At 36.2% G+C, this 27,193-nt stretch overlaps 1 protein-coding gene across 1 annotated transcript in view; it reads left to right on the forward strand.

The window, feature by feature from the left end:
* The window catches only part of Gpc5 (glypican 5), a 1,062,082-nt gene that overhangs the window by 321,789 nt on the left and 713,100 nt on the right, over window positions 1–27,193 (forward strand). The window contains exon 6 of the mRNA XM_042682662.1: window positions 10,870–10,990. Within this exon, the coding sequence (XP_042538596.1) occupies window positions 10,870–10,990 (121 nt within the window). The remainder of the gene's footprint in view (window positions 1–10,869; window positions 10,991–27,193) is intronic.

Genomic DNA, 27,193 nt, shown 5'->3' on the forward strand with positions numbered 1-27,193 from the left:
CTTGTTTCTTCCCTATACTCAGTAGAATCTTGGTAGTTTTAAGTACACATAGTTTCTGTTTGTTTCTGATTCAGTTACTCTTGTTTATTTCTCACTACACAAATGTATTCTCTGGCACCCCTGTCCCTTCTATTTTCTGTCATTATTTTATGACTTTCTTTCTCCATTAGGTTTGGATTTGATTACAACTTGAATTTTTCATTGTGTCAGCTTGCTTTCATGTGGATTACATTGTGGATGAAGTTCTGCTCTTGGATTTTAGGTTTGCTAAGCACTGGAACCTGAGTATCTCTCAGTTTGCCACATTTGTAATTGTAGCGTTCTCTTTTTGTATTCTCAATGACCGGACTTTCCACATACTGTTCAGGGTGGGTTCAAAGAAATTTTATCAGTATACCTCTGGTCAATCAGAATTGTTTAAGGATGTCATCTTCCTGAGGTTACTTGATTATTCTGCCTTTCCCCCTGCTCATTTCTCCCATTCTTTTTTTTTTTAACTTGGAAGATAATAACATTTATCCAAAGTTAGAGTTTGATTTAAAAAAAAAGAAATATCCTTTTTTTGAAAAAAATTGGGAAGGCCACTGAGCCCCTTTCTGCTCTATGTTGCAGATGAGATCTAGGCACACAGCTCCCTGGGTAGCCAACAAGAACTGAGGGGAATACCCAACTGGGCTGGGGTGGACACCTGCTGTATGCTGTCTGCCACCAGGTACAAGGCACATTACAACTCTCAGCATGTGTGTACAGTGAGAGCTGGAGGTGGTGGCGGGAATGAGTGTTGTTTTGTAAATTATAGATGTTACTGCTTTCTGAGAGAGGATGCTGAAGGAAGACTGTATTTTGCATAGAAATGCATTTTAAATGTCTGGTTGGTATGGCACAGATGGCTTGTTTATCAGCATTTTTTGTTTTGCTGTATACTATCTCCATTTCCCCCCAAATGCCATTAAAATCTTATTGTACTAGATAGCAATGGGTAGCATAGGGAAGGGAAGGGAAGAAAAAGAGGTTGAATTTGTAACTGGATGGAATGGGTTAGCATCCTGATGAATGCAAAGACAAAACAAACATACAGCCACAAAACAAAAGCATGCACAAAGATTTGTTACCTGCAACAGGAACAGAGAGTTTCCAAAGTGCTGCCCTCCTGGAACAAAGGAAGCTTGGGGAATTTATTCTAGGAGCGTATACATAGTCATATGGTAGAGGTTTTCAGTGTAGACTTATCATAGAGCATGCTCAGTTAAAGTTGAAAATTTAAGAAGGAAAGATGGTGATTCATATTTGGATACACTGCTGAAGGTCATGAAAGTCATACTTGAGATGTTAAAATGGTACACAGAAGGCCCTAGGCATTCAGTCTTAGCCAAAAAGAAAAGAAAGGTCCCTGATAATGAGTTCATATAGGAGTTTGTTCCTAAAGATGCTTGGTACACGTAGCAGATAACAATATCAGATCTGTAGGTAAGGTGCAAAGGGGGGAAAAATCAGGAAGCCCATGTGACCAAGACTTGTCCCCATCATCAGATCTTCATAGCCAGTACCATGTGCCTGACCTACCACCCCACGTGCATCCGTTGCTCTTACTGTAGACTCTGTCTCAGAGATGGCTAGTATGTAAGGGATGTGTGAGCAAGAGTATCTGATCCCTCCAGAGCCTTCCTGAACTTCAAGAAGCAATTTCCCATTATCTGGGACATCCCAGGGATCTCACTCATGAGACAGGTTAGAATAACTGGCATTCCTAATGATTTTCATGCCCAGAAAACTTTTATGACTCACAGAATAATCTACAGATAGAACAGTTTAGCGTGTTTGTTTTTATAGATGTTTCTAAAATAGATAGTGTAAGTTCTAGTAATTAGTGTTGTCTCCTTCCTTCCTTCCTTCTTTCCTTCCTTCCTTCCTTCCTTCTTTCCCTTCTTTCCTTCCTTCCTTCCCTTCCTTCCTTCCTTCCCTCCCTCCCTCCCCCCTTCTTCCTTCCCTCCTTCCCTCCTTCCTTCTTTCCTTCCTTCCTTTCTTCCTTCTTTCCTTCCTTCCTTCCTTCTTTTCTGTCAAAGGAAGTACATGGTACTTCTTCACAGACTACCATTCCAATGGTATTTATAACTAGCCTAAGTCAGCATTAAAATGCAATTCCTCACTCATAAGGTTTGCTTCTAGAGTCAGGGATATTTAGATGTGCTGTGTAATAGGGTGAACACAGTGAAATTTTTCAACACCAATCTCTGATTTATGATTTATCTCAAATCATTTCAGTCCCAAATTCCTTCTCTATAGTTTTTTTTATCACACTAGATTATATTCTCTATGAGAGATGAAGTAAAATATCAATTGAGGCAAAAGTAAATGCAGGAAATTAGTGACCATTTGTACTAAGTTATCAAAAGCAATTTAATACCATTTATTTCAACATCATGTAGTTTAAAATAATGTACCTTAACATATTATAGGGCATTGTTAATAAAACATCTTATAAGAGAAGTTAAAATTTTTGAAATGGCTGTTGAAAATTATTTTCCCCGTATTGTTCATTGCCTGTTATGTATAGGCTCATAAATTCTCTTTAAGACTTTAGCCATTTACTGAAAATATGGCTGCTGACTTATGCAGATACGCCTTTTGTTAGATAATAAGATCTATATGAATTCTTTTTGGCCTTCACTACCAAGACTCTTAGGACTAAGTTTGGACTGAAGGATATTTCTCCTTCTCCAGGTCTTCTTACATACTTGTCACCTCCTTTCTTTCATTATTCTATCATTTGCCCTTGTTTTATACAGCTTGTCTTTTTTTATAATCTGTCTTAGAGGCTTTCCTAGAAATATGCAGTGCATGCTTACAAAATAATGAAATAAACATACTTCTTCATTTTGTGTTAAAAGATGCTTGGATTGAACTAAATGACCTTTAAGGTCCCTTCCAGCTCTAAATTTATGTTGCTGTCACCAAAGACAGACAAAAAAATCTATTAGCCTGTAGGCCAGGAGATGAATGTCAAGTACTCTATTCCTGATATAGGTATATTTCTTCTTGAAGGCACAGTGCTAGATTCAACAGCCTGCTGAAAAGCCATTTCTGAAAAAATAAAAACAGTTAAAGTATTATTTTACTGTGAAGCATAAACAGGAGACAATAATTACTTCTTTTTAGTTATTTATAAGAATTGAAAAATTAAGCTGAACCTAATGAGTGTAACTAATTTAATAAAATTGCATTGGAATATTGTCAGAAACTTGCTGCCCAACACATTAGTATTAAGCGTTATTAAATTTTATTTTATGTGAGTCAATGGGTCTCCAATGAATCAGCTGTCAACACTTTTCTAATAAATGTCCTTCAATGCTCTCTGGAACAGATCCAGACAGGTAGTTGTCTCAGCTCTTTGCTTTAGAGGAGAACAAATTCTCTTTCTCATTCTCATTTCTCTATTATCTATCTATCTATCTATCTATCTATTGATCAGCATTGGGAAGAAACCTAGAGCCTCCCATATTTTAGATAAGTGTTCTGCCATTGATTGACATTCCCAGCCCAACAAATCCCCTTTGAAGATATTGCTCCTGTTTGTATAAATAAGTATATTGATATTATCCTCAAATTGTTTGTTTTCAGTAGGAGTTAGAAATAAAAATACAGAAATTGATAGTTTCTCTGTTTTCATAAATTCTAAACAAGTTTTGCTTGCATTATTTTTTGGACAACTAAATTAAAATGGAACCATGTGCAAAGTTATAATTGAAGAGATGTGCTTGAACACACATATTTAGCTATATATGTATATTTTATATACTGCTGTTGTTTTACAAATATGCTTTATATATTGTACATTGTTTTATCACAATGAAAACCAGAATATGATTTTGATGCAGATCAAGGAACAATATCTTTTCATCTAGACAGCTTTCAGCCTTATGTTTCTACAGTGCTCTAAAGCTTTCAGACTTTTGTTTCTACAGTGCTCTATAAAGTGAACTGAATAGAAAAGCCCAGAGTTTGTAACCCTCAGGTTGGTGACCTCATATGGAAATTGGGTCCTTATACACATAGTTAGGGTAAGGATTAAGATAAGGTCATTCTAGACAAAGGTGGGCCCTGAATGACATTAAGGTTCCTCGTGAAGAACAGAAAATAATATAGCAAAATAGAGAGGAAAGTGATGTAAAGATGGAGGCAGACTTTAGTGTGATGTAGAAGCTAAAGAATGCCCAGAATTTCTGGTTACCAGAAGTCACCAGAATCAAGAAGGAGACAAGGGAATGTCTCTGAATAGGCACTTCAGAAAAAGCCCAGAAGACATCTTGATTTCACAGCTATAGACTGGAAAACTATGAGAAAACATATTCTTGTTCTTATTATCCACATTTGTGTGATAGTTTTTTTTTAATGACATAAGGAAACTAGAATAATCTATAATCCAGAAATATTTTCCTATTACATTGTGAATTGGATATTTATTTATATCACTTGTTGGTAATCTTAGAATTACTGTATATCTTGTAAATTATTTTAAAGAATTTTTATGCAGTCAGAAAATACTATCTAAATGAAATTTATAGACTGAATCATTTTGTCTTGTTTCTTAGCTTTGAATAGCCTTTGTTACTACTCAGACAAAAATCTCTTAAATAAGATTTTATTTTTACATAGTGTACCAAATTGTGAAGTGAGACAGAAAATGAGTGTAAAATTATTATTATAATCATTATAAATGCATGAAAGAAACCCTTTTGTCTTACTGAGAAGAGATGAATTTTGAAATATGGAACTGGCAAAATGGAAGTGAGTACACTGAATCAAAATTCATATATTTAGTGTAATTAATTACAGTTAGAGCTGATCATTTTTAAATTTGGACAGTTATTCTGAATGCAAAAAGAGAAACTATAGAATAAAACAATGTATTATTTATTTTGATTCTTCATTTAAACAAAATATTGAAACAGATTATTGACTATAATAAAGCTATTTATCTTTTCTTGATAAGATTGGGCAGAGTAAGATGGCTAAGAAAAGTACAGTTTTTACATAGATGAAAGTTCATTCACACAAGTTTTTATTAGATGTTCAGTATTTTTTTAAACGACATCTTCTGGAATCTTACAGGCTTTGCTTTGTATGTGTAGCCACTAGTTTCTCCTGTGAAAGTCCCATTTTTTTCAATCCGCACATCTGCTCATTAGATAAAAGTTCAGGGATTTGCTCACCAGTGGTTCTCCTGGAAAAACTGGCAAACATACATTCATGCCTTGCCAAATAGAGTGTGTGTGGTGGTGGTGGTAGTATGTGTGTGTAGAGGAGGAAGGGGGTTGCTTAATATCTATTATTTAATGAGTTCTTATTTCCTAAATCTTTCTAAGATTTATTTATTATTGCTATGATAAGCTAGGAGCTCCTTGTTTGTTATTATGGGATGCATGAAAATACCTTATTTAAAGAATATTGACTTTTATAGTACATTTGTCTCCAGTAGGAAATTATTTGTAAATAAAATTAAATACCAAAAATATGGTGTCTCTGATTTGTGTTTATTTTGGCCTCATTTAGGTTCAAAAATAGTTTTACTATTTAGCCACTACTTGTATATTACTATAAAACCAAATAGATGGTAGAGATTCACTTAAAAATTGTTTCTTGACTCCTCAGTTGAAGTGAGATAGCATGACAAAAGTTATAATCATTTCAAACTCATTCATCAGTTGCCTTTGTTTTTCAAAATTCCTGTGTGCCTCACATCTATCATAAAATGCTATCCCTAGAAAACAAGCCCACAAAAGCAATTATAGAACTTTTTTCCAGCTGAGACTTCAGAGATGAGGGAAAAAAGTTATCTAGATGCTGAATGTACGTAAGACAACACTCAGCAGTGGCATTCAGTGCCACCCAAAACGTGGAAAACTTACACAATCCAGATGGTCAGTAAGTACTGAGTTTTCACATCTAACAGGAACAGGAAGGGAGGTCCTGAAATGAGGAAAAAAGAAAGGAAATTTTCTCCTTGCAGAATGACTCACTGCTGAATACCTCTTTATGATATTTTGATATCCTTAGACCAAGGCAGTACCGTATTTAGCAGGGTCCTAGATCACCCAGTATTTTGTCGCCTAGAATCCAGGAGGCTCACGTTTGCAGAAAATGGACTGGGAGTGTGGCTTAGTGGTGGAGTGTTTGCCTAGCATGCAGTTTGATTCGTCAGTACCACAAAAACAAAAAATAAAAATAGAAATATTAAAAAAATAGATTGCAGGAATGGAAAGAGTTTTCATGCCAGGTCTATAAATATTCACACAAAAAATTAATAAGTCAATGATTAACACAACACAATCAACCACAGCAGTTAAGTTTCTATTCTTGACCTTATTTGGTTTGGTTTGATTGTTTGGTTTCTTTATCTGGTTTCAAACTCATGATGTTCCCACTCCAGCCTGAGTGGTGGGATTTTGCACGTGCACTACCACCCATGGCTGCTCATGGGAAGTCAGTCATCTTCTTTTTTTTTTTTTTTTTCTTGGGTCCGGTCGTGGGACCTGAACTCTGGGCCTGGGCGCAGTCCCTCAGCTCTTCAGATCAAGGCTAGCGCTCTATCACTTGAGCCACAGTGCCACTTCCAGCTTTTTTCTTTTTGCTTATGTGGGGCTGAGGAATCGAACCCAGGGCCTCAGGCATGCAAGGCAAGCACCCTACCACTGAGCCACCTTCCCAGCCCCTGGAAGTCAGTCATCTTCTTATATCGTGTCCCATCTTCTATAGAACCCTTTCACAGATCAAAATTCCAGGGGCAGATTCCTGGTATTTTATTTCCTGGAATTGTATGAGTGTACATCAAAATACTATAATTCTGTTGAGAATTTGAACTGAATTTGAACTGTCTTCTAAAGAAAGTAACATTAATTTATATCGGCCAGCAGGGTATGGCATGAGTTTCAATTGGGAAATGTGAATCAAGCCTAGAGAGATGGCTTCCTGGGGAGGCAGGATATGTAAATTGACTGGTACCACGTTTAATATTATATATGCTTAACACAGAGAGAACTACAATCTTCATTTGAAAATTTTTGAACAGTGTAAACATTTCCCTCCTTGCTCTTCTCCTTGTTAATGAAAAACAAGTGGTGTTTGGGAGAGCTAATCCTGTTCAATTCCTGTCATCCCTTATCCACATTACCTTCTTTTTTAAATTATTTTTTTATTGTAAAAATGTTGTATGGAGGGGTTACAGTTACATGAGTAGGGTAATGAGTGCACTTCATAGCAAGCATTGTTACCTCCTCCTTTATTTTCCCCCCACCATCACTTCTCTCCCCACCTCCCCAACTCCTCCCCCCCACCTCCCGCCCACATTGTACAGTTCATTTTCAATATAGTGTCCTGTACATCTTGTCATCACAATGGGTCAGCCTGCAACCTCATTTAAGCGTTCTGCAATATCCCTTCCCTTCCCCAAATTACAAAAATATATGTACAAGGTGCAGAGCACCAGCATCAAAACCAGTGAGAACAGAGGTTATACTATGGGGGAAGAACATACAATAGAAAAAAAGAATCACATAGTTAATTGTAAGTACATTAAAAACACTAGCAAGAAAGAGAAAAAAAAAAACCTCTTGTGTCCCTGTCTTGGGGTACATTTTGCTTAACATTATCTCATATAGTCGTATGTACATAGCCTTTGACCTACTCTGCTTGTCCTAGACATGTGCTAGTCACTGAAAACAAGGGAAGCCATGGGACCTATGTTTCTTTGGGCCTGGCTTACTTCACTTAATATGATTTTTTCCAAGTCTTTCCATTTCCTGACAAAAGATGTAACGTCATTTTTTCTGACGGAGGCATAGAATTCCATTGTATGTATGTACCGCATTTTCTTTCTTTCTTTCTTTCTTTCTTTTTTTTGGGGGGGGGGGCTGAGCGCTGTCCTTCAGCTCTTCAGCACAAGGCTAGCGCTCTACCACTTGAGCTACAGCACCACTTCCGGCTTTTTTCTTTTTGCTTATGTGGTGCTGAGGAATTGAACCCAGGACCTCAGGCATGCAAGGGAAGCACTCTACCACTGAGCCACCTTCCCAGCGCCTCCCCCCCCCCCCCCCCCCCGCATTTTCTTGATCCATTCATCTACTGAGGGACATCTGGATTGTTTCCATATCTTAGCTGTGGTAAACCATACTGCGATAAAAATGGTTGTGCTAGTAGCTTTGGTATGACCTTGTTTGTGATCCTTTGGAGAAACTTTAGGGCTTCTTGGCAAAGGCAGGAATTTTTTTAATAGAGACCCAGAAGCACAACAAGACACAGAAAGGTTGGACAAATGAGACTGCATGAAACTGCAGAGCTTCTGCAAGGCAAAAGACATAGCTAGCAAGATCAATAGAAAGCCCACAGACTGGGCAAAGATCTTCACTAGCCATACAACAGAAAAGGGTCTCATATCTAAAAGATACTTAGAACTCAAAAAACTAATTTCCCCAGCAACAAATCCTGATTAACAAATTGGCTAGACTTAAAGAGAGACTTCTCTGAAGAGGAAATAAGAATGGCCAATAGACACGTGAAGAAATACCCAACCTCTCTAGCCATAATAGAAATGCACATAAAGACAAAGCTGAGATTTGACCTCACGCCAGCTAGAATGGCTATTATCAAGAAATCTAATAACAACAGATGGTGGAAGGGATGTGGCCTAAAGGGAACCCTATTGCATTGTTGGTGGGAGTGTAAACTTGTTCAACCACTCTGGAAAGCAGTATGGAGGTTCCTCAAAAGACTCCACATAGAGCTCCCCTATGACCCAGCAATCCCACTTTTGGGCATTTACACAAAGGATTACATTACCTTCTTAAAGACAGTTAGGACAGCTAGTGTGACTATTTGTCCCCAAACAAAAATTTACCTGTCTCCCTTTTGTGTGTTTTGTTCTCTTCTCTCGTTCTCTCTCTCTCTCTCTCTCTCTGTCATTAAAATGTGAACAATTATTTTAGTCAAGAAGCCTCTATAGAAGTCGTTGAAATTTTTTTATTACACATGCATTTAGATTTAGGAGGAAAGAGAATAATTAAGGAGGTATTAAAATTTCATAATGAGAAAAATGCAAAAATTGGCAGAATAAATTTAATTTAGAAGCCATACATTTGCATGAATATTAAAGTATTTAAGTGTTAGGTTTTTATATGAAACTAGGATTCTGAATTACTCAGTGATGACAGAACCATGTTTTGTAATGTTAAAATGCATAAGTGGGCTTTTATTTATGTGTGTTTAAAAAATTGTCTGCTACAAATAAATGTTAAGAAAAACAGCAAATATTTGAATGTAAATATTTATTTAAGAAAATAACACGTGGTAACACATGCAAATGTTAAATATGAGCTCAGTGCTACTTGAGGAAATCAGACATTGTTGTTTAACCAAGACCCCATTCAAAAAGGATCATGTATTTCCTTTCTCTACATATTCTCTCTAAAGGTGTTATAGTATTTTGTGACATGATTCACTAGTTAGCTTTTCAAATTTTAAGAAATGAATTGTGGAATATATTCTGTATCTTCCTTTATGTTAACCTATAGGATGTGTCATGTTTTTTGATTGTATGTATTCATCCATTCACATTACTGTACAGTAGTTTATTTTTTTATTAAGTAAAACTTTTTTATTAAGTAAATGTTCAGTTCCCATGATGATGTTTAAGGACTTTTGTACTCTGGCCCGGGACTGTTGTGAATGATACAGCTCTGAGCATTCTTGTGCTTGCTCTTTTGTCAACACTGTTAGATAAATGGAGTCATGAAGTATATTTACCTATGGCATAACTTTCAATAAGGGATTTCATCAACTCACATATTCACTAATTTTTCAAAACTTGTCTTACCTTAAGTGTCCCAGGGCTACTTCAACTTTAACTTCTCTTTTATATGTTTTTCCAAATTCAAATGGAACTCTTCACATTTGGCCTATCTATTAGCTGTGTTGTCCTTGACCAAACATTTAGCAAATACAATGTCTTTCAGTCACTCTCATAGCCTTACATTGTAAATGTTCATTTGACTTTATGTTACACTGTGTTGTCCAGAAAGCAAGAGTGTTTATATGGCTAGTATCAATTAGATGTGTTTAAAATATATTGAAATTTAATGAATGCATACATAGATGAATAATGTAATTTGTGCTATCTTATAATTTTAATCAATTAGTATGGAACAGTAAAGAAGGTAGAAATTTAATGCAACTTTTTGAAGATGAGCAAATGTTAAGTTGACATTGCATGACTATCATTTGGAGAAAATAGTGAAATTTCAAATGGCTTTCATTACCTATAAAACTGCCCTTTTACATACAAATGAATTGAGAAAATTTTGTTTGGTTCTACTTAGAATAGCTTTTGCAGATTTAGAGTATAAGTATAATGATATTTGAGTTGGGCATATATATATGTGTGTGTTTATATATATATACATGTGTGTTATAATATTAATCATACATATCTAAATACAGTATGCAGCATACAATAGATCAAACTGACCCCAATAATGTGATTGCAGACATGCCATTGAGAAAGAAATGGTAACCAAACCAAATTCTTATTAATGCTTTCAAATATATGGTATAGTATAGCTTTAGTAAATGATGATATTTTATCGAGTCATTGAAGAGGAAAATATTACTTTCAGAATGTTTGTATTTTTTACAAGTATTTTTCCTGGGAAAACTTTACACTTATATTACCTTCAAGTTCCAAAGAGAGAGAGAGAGAGTAAACAATGTTATACTTTTCCAAGAGTGTATTGTGAACTGAAATTAGTTCAAGTAGTGGTGAATACTGTGTACATTGACAAGTTAACTAAGTCATGTATCTTTCACTTGTCACTTTGTTAGCTATACTCAGCGTGTGGTTGGAGGTGGAATGAAAGCCCAGTCTGGAAATCCTGAAGTCAAAGTTAAAGGAACAGATCCTGTGATAAATCAGATAATTGACAAGCTGAGACATGTAATTCAGGTATGTTCTGATCTTCTATTTATTAATATACTGGAGGGCAAATTATAAGTGGTTACTTTCTATTATATTTGATTATTTAAATAACAGTGTCTAATAACCCTACATCATATTGAGTTTTAGAATAATTTATATCATTGTTGAGTGGTTGTTTTATAAAGTCAATGAGCAATAACATTTTATTGCAAGGGCAATCTGTAATTGGGCATTACAAGAGATGGCTTTATCACTTCAATAATGGCAACTTCATAATATATTTTATCCTCAATAATTAATATGTAAGGATTATTGTGACCATTAAAGAAAATATATCAGAGTACAAAAGCTGCCAGAATTATATTCAAGGTAAGTCACCCCTGCTAGAAAGCTTTGACTATGCACACAAAAAAACTTGCCATCAAAAATCATTTCATTGAAATACTCTATTAATGAGAATCAAATATATTACATGCTGCAAATACTCTACCATCTCCATTCTATATTCACAGGTGTTTCAGAGTAAGAATATTTTTTTCTGTCTTAGTCATTGTAAAACAATTTATGTGTGCATATATTACCATTTTAAATAAGATTTTGTAAAAAAATAGATATATAGTATTTTATGTCAGAAATAAATTTAAACAGTGTTGAATTTTTTTGTTGCCTGTAAAATAGCCCATAGTCATTAACCTGTTTGCAGTGGTTTTTCTTTGAATTTTGTCTTTGAGTCGAGACAATTCTTAGGATTCTATTTTCATGAGAAAATAGGAAATATATCACAAGAAAAGCATATGTAAGAAAGACATTGTGTCTGTATGCTTTTTTTCTAGAAGATAATGATGGCTCCTTTACCTCTTCAATTGCATGTGTTGAGAAAACATAGTTATGATATGATGTATGGGTAGTTTTAACCCATAGTGCACAGCTGACAACAAAACTAAGCGTCAACAATACCCAGTGACATTTTGCTGAGACCCAGTACAATCTTAGTTGCTTCCAAAGTTTGTTAAAATTCTCTGGAGTACTCAAGATGTTGCAGGAAAAAAATGATGAGCCTCAATATATATCTCAGTTTTTCCAAAACATTTTTATTGTAGGAAGGTATAAATAACTGCAATGACACATGAATCCATCTATATCACACTCTTTTATGGGAAACATACAGGAATTTGACTGCAATATAGTTGTATCAGAAGTCTTGTCTAAACCCAATTTGGTCACATATATGAATACATTTATACATATCATGTATATATATATATATATATATATATGACAAAAACAATGAAATCTTTGTTATATGTAGTGAGGCCGCACCAGCTAGCTACAGGAAAGTGCAATATATAAGAACATATCCACTAGGAATACGTACATATCCAAAACTGAGAGGTTTATAAAAGTCTTTGCTGAAGGGATCCCTGATTTGTTGCCCAATCAGCCTCAACCGCTAGCACTCTCCTCTGATAGGTTTTAAAGTCAGCCTTTTTTTAAGATGGCAGAAAAATGTAATCCTACTTGTCTTTTTAGCTCCTGTGTTAGATTGAGTTCCATTCTTTCATCTTTATAAGAGTGTGCAGATCTCCAATTATTCATGCTTAAGTTTTATCACAGGGTTACAAGAGAATATCAAATACAATTCCTCCTTTGAGGTCTAGCTTTTTAAAGCCTACTGGGATACAGTGATTGAAAATTAGATTGGTGCAGAGGTTCACAGAAAGTCATATCTTGAACAGGTGTCACAAAAATATTAACCTTTAATGCTTTAGAATATACTCTTTCATAAAATGACTCTCCTGGAGATGAAGGAAAGTTTAGATCTTTCCAGACTTCTCAGGGCTGGCCAAGTGTGTGCATGTGCTCTCGCAAGCGTGGCTGGTGTGCCAGGCAATATCACTGGCAGTTAACAGTGTTTTCATAGTGTCAGCTCTGAAAAGGTTCAAGAAGCTGTCTTTTGTTAGTGAGAATTTATTGCTTTCTGAATAGAGGGAAAGCAGGGAGATTGTTAATGTAGGGACATAATGTAATACAGATTTAAATGGTCACTTAGTGTTTGGACAAAATTTATTTTCATTGTTGTAATGTTGTGAGGTGTATTGCTTAATGTGTACTATAAAAATATGTTGCCTTTCATAATAGAGATAAAGAAATGATTCCCTTGTCGTTTTAGTACATATACAAGTATATATGTAGCAAAAACATATGAGCAAAATTTGCCTCCACATCTTAGCCCCAAACCCCTCCCTTCTCTAACTGCTGTTGACCTGACTTTATCTTCTAACCTATAATTTCTGCAATGAATCACTAAACAAGTGTGTAAAGATTTTACTTTGAAAATACAACATTTTAGGTATCTTAGTAATTACTTGATTAACAATATACAATATGTATTTATTAAATTAATATATGGCTAGTTCTGTATTGTATGAAAGAAACAGATGCACTCGGGTTTCATAGGATTTTGTGATTTTCATGCTAAGAAAAGTAAGAGAATATATAGTTAATTAACTAGCATAAGTTACAAAGTAATCAAAACAGTATGAGTGACCAAAGTACTTTGAAATGTTTGATAGTGGACACCACTCAAAATGGGATGCTTGGATTGATATTGAATAAAGAATTGAAACTGGCTTTAGGAAAAATCTATGAGGAGTGTGTTTGGGACAAAGGAAATTAGAGGTAGAAAAGGCTGGTGGCAGGAGACACTCAGGCAAAAGAAAGCAAAATGGCTATGACTGAATAACTGAAGAAGGCATGTTTGAGGAAATGCAGCAGGCACCAGGGAAGCATTATGTGTAATACTAAGCACAAAAGAAAAGTAGTTAAAGATGAAAGGTGGGGGGGGGGGTGTATTTTCCTACAATAAATTTGGCTTCATTGTGGAAAATAGACCCTAAAGAGGAAGAATAGAAGGAAAAGGTGTGGTAGAAACCATGGTAATTGGGAATAAAATAATCGTAGTGGATACTATGAGAAATGGATATAAATTTCAAGTGGAGTTGCCAGGAGTGGTTGGTGAGTTGGAAATGGAGATAAGACAGAGAACAAAGATGATTATCAGGTTTGTGGAGATAATCTTCCCTAAGTAAAAGCAGAAAGCCTAGAAGAGAAGCAAAACTGAAGGGTTTCTACATGGAAATCAGTGCTTCTGCTGTGATTCTGCTCTATTCTTAATTCCTTGTAAACCCTCAAGAGAAATTCTCAGCCATTATGGAACCCATAGTCCTGGGGTTGTGCGTCTAGGAGAAGTATTGGCATACATAGAATGTTTACACCATGATACTGTAAAAGATCACTTCCCACAGGGCAGATTCACACCATAACAGGATATAGCAGGATCATATAACAATGTGAATTATGAAAAAATCTATGCATGCAGGAAACATTTAATTAATTTTATTTGGTATCTATAGACACTTAGAAGTCTCTACTAGGACAGACAAGATATTTAGATTGTTTTCTTAATGGCAAAATAATCATTGCCCATTGTAAGAAATAGCAGTTTATTATTATAGAAATTTAACAGAATATTATATCATGTATAAACAGCAACAGGTTTATGAAATAAACCTGCTATTTTTTTGTACTAAGTGTAATATAAAGGCACCAGTACATCAATAATTTTATAAAATGCAATTGAGGACAAATCACAAGTTTGGATTCCTAACTTGACCTACTCACTCAACAGCACATAATGAATATTTATTAATGAAATTATGTAGTTTGTCAAATGGTTGTTAGTGCCTGCATATATTCTCCTGCATATATTCTACATGTAGAAGTTCGTATATATCTAAATTTGTGGCCTAAAGCTGGATATTAAAAATGTAATAGCTATAGACAGAAATCTTTTGTGCAGTTTTTTTTTCCGTGAATATTCTGAATATTGAAACTCTAAGAGCATTCACTTATAACTTTAAGTATTTTAATAAATATTGACCAATACCTTTGAAAAATCATACCAATTTTGACATGAAGCAAATACATGTGAAATTACCCAAATAACCAGGAGAGCTTGGGGTTATAAAAAATTATGGGATTCTGGAGCTCAAAGTAGAAGTTACCCTTTCAAGGTTGGCCAAAATATAGATATTTTAGTTAGAATATAATTTGTTAAATATTCCAAGAGCCTCCTAAAGGAGATCATAGGACCCACAACTTTATTTCATCATCTAGTGTAAGCTCTGTTTGTGCTCTGCCACTGAAAATCATTGCTGAGCAGATCTGACAGAGACTATAGATCATAGTGTATCTCATGGTATATTTCAAGCCCTTGAAGGTACTTCCTGGTTTGCGGTCTTAGAGGAAGAGGGGGGTGTGCACACATCCTGCCTGCTGTGACTTTCAAAGCTCTCCCAGAGCCACTTTCTAGAATTTTCTACATCCCAAAGTCTATTCTTTTTTTGTGCTTAATTTAGTAAGGTAATGAGCACATTTTTTGTCAAACAGTGTTACTCCCTCCCTCATTATCTCCCACCACTACCCCAAATTGTAAAGCACATTTTCAACATAGTGTCTAGTGAGTATCTCTGTTGCATTGGTTCACTCTTTGTCCTTTGTTTCACACCACTATTTTTGAAGGGGACAATGCCTGGATCCTTGAAGCTCTCCGGCGATAAATCTGTTGGAGACTCTGGCTAGTAAGCAAGTTCATTAAAGTGTAATAGGAACATTCTTTGTTGTTTGCATCAGATAGATTTAATTTTAGATCAGATAGAACAAAACTGAGCTTCATTCTTTTAGTACATCTGACTGAGGACCTGTACAAAACTTTTTAATTCAAATTTGTTTTCCCAGTATACTATATTGAAAAATTCATATTGACTATATTTTCAAAGCAAAGCTGATATCTAAAAATGCAATAAGTATCCAGCAATATATCTTTATCCATTGAATAGCATCTATCATTTTTCAAAGAAAACTGTGTCAGCAATGAAAATCCTAGTTGTGAATGATAATGTCTCACTGCTTAGAAATTAATTTACATTCCCCAGGTGAAATGCAAAACATAAATAGCACATAACTCTCTATGATTTTTTTTCTGAAAAACCAATAAGCATTTTGTTAGAAATAGTAGATTAAAGAAACATTTTATTTCCTCAATCTTAACTAAATATTCATTCAATCTACTAAATATTCATTTTATAGGGAATGAAACTTTCTTACAAACATCCTTAAATATAAGATATACTTTAATTTTAAATTATAGATAATAAATTATAACAATCACTTAAAACCACAAACCAAGTAGACATTTTATAATATATAGCACAATAATCACAATATATTATATTTAGGAAAAAATGACTCTCCTTTTATGTAAGAAACAACTGTGGTAAATAAATTGGTCTTTTTTTTCCTCTTTGCTCTGTTCCCTATCAACATGACGAATATAGAATGCTGACAGACTAAAAATAAGGTCTAATTTAAATCTCAATGAATAGTTATAAGGGCAGTATTTGCATATATGTAAACAACAAGTTTCTCAAGATGTTGATATCACAAAGTTTCTGAATGCTGAAAAGTATTCCAGCTTTTTCATTAACTGAGTATGAAACACAGTTCAGAACCAGCTCCCTACTGCTAATACAACAGTGAGAGAGAATTCATTCATCATAATTGATGGATCAAGGTTGCCAGTAGGAAATTTTTCAACCATGTTATGTTGAGTGCCTGACAATATGTTTCTCACCTCTGCCTGTTTCTTTACTGAGGGAAGACTTTATATCCCTCTTTCCCTTTCCCATTCCCTTAAACACCATATCCCCACGTGTGTTAATATTCCAGAAAGGCAGATACTTGTTCATTTTGAATTTGCAATGCAATAGCAATGATCAAAACACATTCTGTTATCTTTTGCTGAAGAAGTACTTGAAATGCACTCAATAACTCTGAATGGTCATCTAATTCAGCAATTAGTTTGTCTGAGTAAATTCAATAGAAGCCTGCTGTCTGCCTGGTAGCATGCACTGACTTCACTATTGGCTGTTTTACTTAAAAAAAATCAATTGTCAGCATAAAACGACCATTTCAATTAGTGTACAATCAACTGAAAACGAAGGCTATTCTATCTGAAAGTAATGGAGTTAGGGTTGTCCATCGGTAATTTGTTTTTATTATTTAAAGAGTATGCAATTGTTTAATGTTGCATAAAAGTTTGACTTAATATCCTTCTGACCATGCTAATCTTACTGTCATTACCCATGATGAATTGGGTTATTTATAAGCTACATTTCCTGTTTGTAAAAGTTGAAAGAACTTTAAAAATTAGAAATTTTATATTTTTTACTTAGGTAATTAGGAAAATCTATAGCATTTTATAGGATAAAATTTTTATGTATTCCTATCAATATAGTGCAAATATAGATTATTTTTAAAATAATGACACAAATTATAGTCAGCATCTACTTGATTCAGACTTATTTTTATAAATTTAAATGGTATTTAAGTTCTTTGAGGAATTATTTAAAAATGAATATACTTATTTGTCATTATATTATGCCAACTTTTGTTGTCAATTTTATTGAGTTGAGAAATGCCTGAGAGATTAGTGAAGTAAATTTCTTTTTTTTTATTGTGAAAATACTGTACAGAGGGGTTACAATTACATGGGCAAGATAGTGAGTACATTTCTTATCAAGCATTGTAGCCTCCTCCTTTGTTTACCCTTCCCATCCCTTCCCAGCCTCCCCTCGCCCCCCCAACAAAGTTGTAAAGTTCATTTTCAACATGACAACTTGTGTATTAACTGTGTGTGGCTCTTACCTAAGAACTGCTTTAGTCCTATGGTGGATGAAAAATGTGAGTGAGACTATTGGGAGGTGGTGAAACTGTAGAAAGAATGGCCTGGCTGGAGGAAGGAGGTCATGAGGTGTGTGTTCTTGGTTACTCCATCTTGGCCTGGTCCTTCCTGTTACTTTTCTGATTCAAATAATTTTTAAAGCACAGAGACAAGTGTGTTTGTGGATGCCTGTAATCCCAGCACTTAGGAGGGTAAAGCAAAACAATTGAGAGTTAAAAGCCAATCTGATATAGTAAAACCTTGTTTAAAAAAATCTTAAAAATAACAATAAACTCCCAACCAATCCCAAACCATTTCTTGTCTCTGTAAGAGACTAGAGCAATATGTTAATGAGCCTGAGTTTTGAATTATCACAAGGCAAATGTCTGAAATCTAGCTCTTGTAATCACTGTATGTCTATAGTCACCTCACTTAAAATCCCTAAGTTTGTAGGAATGTACAATTTTGTGATGCTGACGTGAAGAGATAAATGGGGTGGGTGAGAAGGAAAAGAGTGATGGAGGGGTGACAGGATCAAGATGCATCGGAAGAGCTCAACCCTATTTTTATTAAAACTGAAAACAAAATTGACCAATGATAGATTGTGGAAAACCTAAGTATAGACCTATGATTGGATACAGCTATTCCACCCCAGTGGACACACCAAGAGAAAAGAAAATCAAGAGCTACAGGGAAAAGTGCACATAAATATTCCTAACAGTTATTCACAGTATCCGAAGTGTGAAAGTAACTGAAATGTTCAATTACTGGTAATGAATAATGTCAAGTTTATTAAATAGGTAGGTTTCATTAGGTAGCCAATGAAGAGAACACCACACAGTATTCAGGCAGGAAAAGAAGTTTGTTTATGGAACTGCTGCCCTCTACAGTACATGGTAGAGAGGCATGGCCAGAAGGGGAGACCCACGCCCAGGCCAGGACTTATCTAGGCCAGGGACAGGATGAGGTGTGGCCAGGTGGGGGAAAAGATGTGGCCACACTGGATCCAGATGAGACCTCAGGGCCTGTTAGCCTCCCATGGTCAGATGGGAGGCGGAACCAGGGGTGGCCCAGGATGTGACCTGGCAGGAGGGGGAGGTGACTGTTCCCAGTTACCTAGGTAACACAGGTACTGGGTAGAAACTTTGCTGAGAGAGGTAGGGAGGTGTCTTCACAGGACCTACATCTACATGGCCCCTGGCAGACCTGACAAATAGATACTATATGATACATTCATATATGAATTATTATTCAGAAATAAAGAAGACTGAAAAAGTGATACAGGCTTATTTATGCTAGTTAAACTATCAGGCCAATTGAAAGAAGTAACTCACACACACACATACAAAACATGCTTCACAATTCTAATTGTATAGGAAATATTTGTTAAAATATGTTACTACATATCAGGCCATCCATTTTCACATGCACATAGAATATTCTTATACTTACAAGTAGACCTTTAGTTTATGAAAGGCTTTCTTAATATTATGTACCTCCACTTACCATAAAGGTAATTTACTTTCTAATTAGTTGATGTTGAAATATGTTGTAGCCTTTCCACATAATACTAACTTTCAGGTTGCTTCTTTGGCCCATTACCAATGGTCAGTCAGTGATCACTGCACATTTCAAAAACACCTGAAACAATAAATATGAAACTAGAAAAAGCAAATAACATTTTTAAAACTCATATGAGTTCAATATAGATAAATGTCTAAAATATTTCATATCTATCTAATGATATCACAATGATACAACAGGTTTCTTTTTTAAAATTGCAATGTCTGGGCTGGGAAGGTGGTTCAGTGGTAGAGTGATTGCCTTGCATGCATGAGGTCTTGGGTTTGATTCCTGAGCACCATATAAGCAGAAAAAGCCGGAAGTGGCACCATGTCTCAAGTGGTAGAGCTCTAGCCTTGAGCTTACTTGAGGGACAGAGTTCAGGCCCTACAACCAAAAAACAAAAATTGTAAGGTCTGCCCAGGCCATGCAGGCCCTGTACAGACACCTCCCTACCTCTTGGCTAAGTTTCCACCTAGTACCTGTGTTGCCTAGGTAACAAGGAGCAGTCACCTCCCCCTTTGGCCAGGTCACATCCTGGGTCACCCCTGGTCCCACCTCCCATCTGACCATAGGAGGGTGACAGGCCCTGAGGTCACATCTGGATCCAGTGTGGCCACATCTTTCCCCCACCTGACCACACCTCTTCCCATCCCTGGTCTAGGTAAGTCCTGGCCCAGACTCTGTCACCCATTTCAGCCATGCCTCTCCACCATGTATGGTGGGAGCAGAAGTTCGGTAAATAAACTTCTTTTCCTGCCTGAATATTGCGTGGTATTCTCTCATCGGCTACCTAATGAAACCTACCTGTTTAATCATATATTTTTTTTTAATTTAATTTTATTTTATTTGAGAACATACTGTACAGAGGGGTTACAATTACATGGGCAGGATAATGCATACATTTCTTACCAAGCATTGCAGCCTCCTCCTTTGTTTACCCTTCACCTCCCTTCCTAGCCTCCCCCCTCCCCCCCCACCCAATCATACCCCCCCTCCCCCCCCACACCGACATTGTAAAGCTGGTTTTGACATGACATTTTGTACTTCTCATTGTTGCAACAGGTCCACCTGAATCCTTAAACGACTTGTTTGTCCCCATCTCCTCCACATGTTATACTGACATCAAATATAGTGAAAGCGGGGGTTACACTGTGGGGGAGGGACATACAAAGCAACAAAGAGATAATCTTATAAATGCGTTAGAAACACATGCATGAAAGAAACAAAAACATTAAAATACATATTTGAGGTTTCGATTTCCTAACATCACATTCTCTGACTTTTTCTGCTTGACTCATACCTATACTAGATATTGCAAATAAGGGAAACCATGGGACCTATGTTTCTTTGGGCCTGGCTTACTTCACTTAATATAATTTTTTCCAAGCCTTTCCATTTCCTAACAAATGGGGAAATGTCATTCTTTCTGATGGAGGCATAGAATTCCATTGTGTATATATACCACATCTTCTTGATCCATTCATCTACTGAGGGGCATCTGGGTTGGTTCCATATCTTAGCTATGGTAAATAATGCTGCAATAAACATAGTTGTGCTGGTAGCTTTAGTGTGGCCTTGTTTGTGATCATTTGGGTAAATGCCCAAAAGTGGGATTGCTGGGTCATTGGGGAGCTCTATGTGGAGTCTTTTGAGGAACCTCCATACTGCTTTCCAAAGTGGTTGAACAAGTTTACATTCCCACCAACAATGAAGTAAGGTTCCTTTCTGTCCACATCCCCTCCAGCATCTGTTGTTGTTAGAGTTCTTGATTTTTGCTCTTCTAACTGGAGTGAGGTGATATCTCAATGTTGTTTTGATTTGCATTTCTTTTATGGCTAGGGATGTTGAACATTTCTTCATGTGTCTATTGGCCATCCTTCTTTCTTCTTCAGAGAAGCTTCTCTTTAAGTCTTTCGCCCACTTACTTATTGGGCAGTTGTTTCTTTGAGGATTTGTTGTTGGGTGGTTTAATTTTTTGAGTTCCTTTGATATGAGACCCTTGTCCGTTGTATGGCTAGTAAAGATCTTCTCCCAGTCCGTGGGCTTTCTATTGATCTTGCTAGCTATGTCATTTGCCCTGCAGAAGCTCTGCAACCTTATACAATCCCATTTGTCCAGCCTTTCTTTGATTTGTTGTGTTTCCGGGTCTCTATTCAGAAAATTTCGGCCTGAGCCAAGGAGACCCAGGGTTTCTCCTATTCCATCCTGTAATGTTTTCAGAGTGTCTGCTTTGAGTTCAAGGTCTTTGATCCATTTGGAGTTGATTCTGGTGCAGGGTGATATATAAGGATCTAGCTTTAGTTTTCTACATGTAGTTAACCAGTTTTGCCAGCACCATTTAATGAAGAGGCTGTCTGTCTTCCATTCTATTGTTTTAGCTCCCTTATCGAAGATTAGATGGCTATAGGTCTGTAGGTTCATTTCTGGGTTTTCAATTCTATTCCATTGGTCCTGAGGTCTGTTCTTATGCCAATACCAAGCTGTTTTGATTACTATGGCTTTATAGTAGAGTTTGAAATTTGGTATTGATATTCCTCCAGCAGTGTTCTTTCCGTTGAGGAGCGTTTTTGCTATTCGGGGTCTTTTATTGTTCCATATGAATTTTTGGATTGCCTCTTCTATTTCCTTGAAGAATGAGGGTGGAATTTTGATAGGTATTGCGTTGAATTTGTAGATAGCCTTGGGAAGTATTGCCATTTTCACGATGTTATTCTTTCCAATCCAGGAGCATGGGAGGTTTTGCCATTTTTTAAGTTCTGTGTTGATTTCCTTTTTCAAGATTTTAAAGTTTTCATCATAGAGGTCCTTCACTTCTTTAGTTAAGTTAATTCCTAGGTATTTTATTTTTTGTGGGGCTATTACAAATGGAGTTGCTTTCCTAACTTCAGCCACACTTTTCTCATTGTTGGCATACAGAAAAGCCATTGATTTTTGGGGGTTAATTTTATAACCTGCTACTTTGCCAAAGTTTTGAATCAGCTTGAGTAATTTGGGAGTGGAGTCTATGGGATTCTTTAAATACAAGATCATGTCATCTGCAAAGAGGGAGAGTTTTATTTCTTCTTTCCCTATTTGGATCCCCTTTATGTCTGGATCTTGTCTTATTGCTGTAGCTAGGCATTCTAATACTAGATTGAAGAGAAGTGGAGAGAGTGGGCATCCTTGTCTTGTCCCTGAGTTAAGAGGAAATGGCTTTAGTTTTTCACCATTGAGTATAATGCTGGCTGTAGGTTTGTCATATACAGCCTTTATTGTATTGAGGAATGTTCCATGGATTCCTAATTTTTCCAAAACCTTCATCATAAAGGGGTGTTGGATCTTGTCGAATGCTTTTTCTGCGTCTATTGAGATAACCATGGGGTTCTTATTCTTGCTCCTGTTGATGTGATGAATAATATTAATTGATTTGCGTATATTGAACCAGCTTTGCATCCCTGAAATGAATCCTGTTTGATCGTGGTGTATGATTTTTTGGATGAATTGTTGAAGTCGGTTGGCCAAAATTTTGTTGAGAAGTTTTGCATCAATGTTCATCAAAGAAATGGGTCTATAGTTCTCTTTCTTTGATGAGTCCCTGCCTGGTTTTGGGATGAGGGTTATGATGGCTTCATAGAATGTGTTCGGTAGTGAGCTTTCTCTTTCAATTTCATTGAAGAGTTGGAGGAGAATTGGTGTGAGCTCTGCTTTGAAAGCCTTGTAAAATTCCGCTGTGAAACCATCTGGTCCTGGACTTTTCTTCGCTGGGAGGTCTCTTATTGCTGTTTCTATTTCAATGCTTGATATGGGCCTGTTAAGATAGTTTAACTCATCTTGGTTTAGTTTTGGCATGTCAATATTTGCTAGGAAGAGGTCCATTTCTGTCAAGTTCTCAAACTTATTAGCATACAGTTTTGAGAAGTATTCCCTTATAATGTTCTGAATCTTGGTTGTTTCCGTGGTGATGTTTCCATTCTCATCTCTGAGTTTATTAATATGGGTGTGTTCTCTTCTTTTTCTGATAAGATTTGCTAAGGGTCTGTCAATTTTGGTAAGTTTTTCGAAGAACCAACTCTTTGTTTTGTTGATTCTTTCTATAGTTTTTTTGGATTCTAATTCATTTAATTCTGATTTAATTTTGATTATTTCTTTCCGTCTACTGGATTGGGGTTTATCTTGCTGCTCTTTTTCAAGGAGGTTTAGATGTGTCATTAAATTGTTAGTTTCAGATCTCTCCAATTTGTTGATGTAGGAGCTCAGAGCTATAAACTTGCCTCTGAGTACTGCCTTTGCTGTGTCCCAGAGGAGCTGGTATTTTGTGTGTTCATTTTTGTTGAATAGCATGAACATTTGAATTTCCTTTCTAATCTCTTCCATGACCCACTCATGATTCAGCAGTGTGTTGTTCAGCCTCCATGTGATACCGGACTTTCTTTGGTGGCTTTTGGTGTTGAGTTCTAACTTTATTCCCTTGTGGTCAGAGAGAATGCAAGGTATAACTTCAATGTTTCTGAATTTAGACAAGTTTGCTTTGTGGCCTAAAATGTGGTCTATTTTAGAAAACGTTCCATGTGCTGCTGAGAAAAACGTGTATTCTGATGCTGCTGGGTGAAATGTTCGGTAAATGTCTGTTAAGTCTAGTTGATCTATGCAGCTGTTTAGATCTGCGGTTTCTCTGTTGAGTTTTTGCCGAGTTGATCTATCTAGTGGGGAGAGTGGTGTGTTAAAATCCCCAACAATTAATGTCTTTGGATCTATATGGGATTTGAGGGAAAGTAGTGTTTCTTTGATAAATTTGGGTGCTCCATTGTTTGGCGAATAGATATTTAGAATTGTAATATCCTCCTGAAGGAGAGATCCTTTAATTAGTATGTAGCGACCTTCTTTATCTCTTTTCACGAATTTTAATTTGAAGTCTATTTTATCTGATATTAGGATTGCAACTCCTGCCTGTTTATGCGGTCCGTTTGCTTGGTAGATTTTGTTCCAGCCTTTAACATTGAAAATGTGTTTGTTTTTACGGGCAAGATGTGACTCCTGTAGGCAGCAGATAAAAGGGTCTTGTTTTTTAATCCAACTAGATAGTCTATGTCGCTTAATTGGAGAGTTCAGTCCGTTAACATTAAGAGATGGGACTGAGAGGTATTTGGGAGTTCCTGCCATGTTATCTACCTTCTTGGGGGCTGCGAAAACTGGGTTCTTCCTATGGTTCTTGGATTCTCAGTTTGGGTGCAGTTTCTTGGCCTTTATTGCGGTCTTGTTGGTTTTCTATGTGTAGGACATCTTTAAGAATCTTTTGTAGGGCTGGTTTGGTGGAGATGTATTGTTTCAATTTTTCTTTGCTATGGAAGGTTTTTATTTGGCCTTCAGTTATGAAGGAGAGTTTAGCTGGGTACAGTATTCTTGGTTGATAGTTGTTTGTTTTTAGGGCATGGCATACATCATTCCAGGCTCTTCTTGCTTTGATTGTCTCTGCTGAGAAATCTGAGGTGATTCTAATTGGTTTCCCTTTATAAGTGATTACCCTTTTCTCTCTGACAGCTTTAAGGATCTTTTCCTTGTTCTGAGTTGATCCTGTGTGGATTATAATGTGACGGTGGGATGTCCTATTCTGGTCTGGTCTATTTGGGGTTCTAAAGGCTTCTTGTATCTGGACAGGCCTATCTTTTTGCATGTTTGGGAAGTTCTCTGCTAGGATCCTGTTAAACAGATTTCCTAGACCATTAACTTCTGTTTCTAGGTGCTCCTCTACACCCATTATCCTTAGATTAGGCCTTCTGATGGTGTCTTCCAGGTGTTGGATAGATCTATCATATTTCTTGGACTTGTCTTGGATGGTTGTATGTTCTTTCTCTATAATATCTAGGCTGTCTTCAATCCCTGAGATTCGGTCTTCTGCATGGTCTAACCTGCTGTCAAGACTCTCTACTTTGTTTTTTATCTCTTTTCCTTCTAGTTGGTCAGCTTTGATGGCTTCAAGTTCTTTGTTGAAGCTCTGTTTTAGGTCTTGTATGAATTTCTTTACTTCCTTAATTTGGTGTTCAGTGTTTGTCCTCAAATCACTTAGTTGGTTGGTTATGGTTTCTTTGGGCTCCCATTCCTTCTGTTGGGTTCCATTCAGCATTCCCTTTGTGGTCTCCCTGACTTCCTTCAGCTCTTTGTTAATGGATTCCATGAATGCCTTTAGTGATCTTTGTGTGTTCTCTACCTGGTCTCTCAATTCCTGTATTACTCTTTGATTAGCTTCCTCCCGTTCGTGGGATTCCTGCAGATCTCTTTGAGTGTTCTCAACCTGCTCACACCATTCCTCTCTTTCTCTTTGAGTATTCTCAAGTTGTTCACGCAAATCCTGGATCAGTTTTTGAGTAGCTTCCTCATGCTTATGATATTCCTGTATAAACTTCTGGGATGCCTCCTCTCTCTCCCTATCACGCTCATACAGAGTCCTTTGTACGTTGTCAAACTTCTCATTTATCATGTTTGCCAGCAGTGTTTGTAGAGCTGTTTGGGAACTCTCCTCTGGATTATTCATTATCTGTTCTAACCCCTGATTATCAGGATTGGGAATTGAGATACCCGAATTTGCCATTTTTCTTGTGTTTTTCCGGCTTACTCTGCCCATTTGAGATGAAGATAGCACCAGTTTTGTGCTAGAACACTATCTTAAGGCAACCATCAACCAAAGTTTGCATTTGTACAGTCAATAGTCTACAGATACAATCTAGTTCAACAGATACATCTATTCGACATCAAACAACTATATGTTAAAGGACTTCGAACCGCAGAGAAGAATTTGGAAAACCAGAAATTATTAGGGTTAGGGAGAGATGTGGGTAAAAAATAGGAATAGATTGGTGTGGGGAGGCACAGGGGGAGTTAACTATGTCCTAATCACAATGCAGGAAATAGGTTGGGTAGGATGTAAGTAGAGAGAGAGAAAAAAAGAAGAAAGGGAAAGGGGAATGAAAAGAGACCAGAAAATAAAATAGAAACGTAAAAATTAATGTTATTTTAGAGATTAAAAGACCATCTATTTATAGAGGAATATGAATATGTTGAGAGAAAGGGAGGGACATAGAGGAGATGAGAAAAACTTTAAAAAAATGCTTAAAATATTATATAGGTATAAAGAGGTAGTACTGCTATTAATGAATTTAAGTCTCAGAGGTTTTGAATTGAGTAATAAGTTTGTGGATTAAGTGTGTACACAATGGGGGATAGGGTCTACTGGTTAACTACGGGTTTATCTGAGGATGTGCAGGACAAGAGTTAAGTCACATAAAGATGAACAAAGAGGAAAAGATGGAAAGGATAGGAAAGTGAGAAGAAAAGATCAGAAGTTCAGTAGAGCTAGAAAAAAAAACAAAAAGATAATTAAGAATGAAAGAAAAAGAGAAAGAAGACAAGAAAAGAAAAGAAAACACACATTCACGTATTCCTAAAATAAAAATTATAAGAGGAGAAAAAAAAAAAAGTTAATGGAAAACAATTATTTTTTCAGAAGAGGCAAAAATTAAAGGTTAATAAAAGGTTTTAGAAAAGCAAAAAAAAAATTTTATATATATATAAGGTAACAAAAAATGAAAAAAAAACAAAACAAGAAAAAGAAAAAAAAAGAAAAGAAGAAGAAGAAAAAAATAGTTCTTTGATTTTTTTTTTTTTTTTTGAGGGGTGGGAAGAGTCCTGTATCTCCCTTTTGTCTGTAACCAGAGTCTGGTTGGAGTCTCTGGTCAGCTTGAGGTCCTGTGGCTTGATTGGTTTCTTAAGTCAGTTTGTTGGAACAAGCAGAAAAATGCTCTGCTTTACCCAAGATTTTGAGATCCCCCTCCCAGGTTAGTTTACTGGGAGGGTGATCTGCTTTGAGAATCACAAAAGAGGGGGATGCAGTGATGAGGCTAGGTTCTGGG

This window comes from Dipodomys spectabilis, unplaced genomic scaffold (assembly GCF_019054845.1).
Source record: "Dipodomys spectabilis isolate Male_0828 unplaced genomic scaffold, ASM1905484v1 ptg000075l, whole genome shotgun sequence".
NCBI lineage: Eukaryota > Metazoa > Chordata > Mammalia > Rodentia > Heteromyidae > Dipodomys > Dipodomys spectabilis.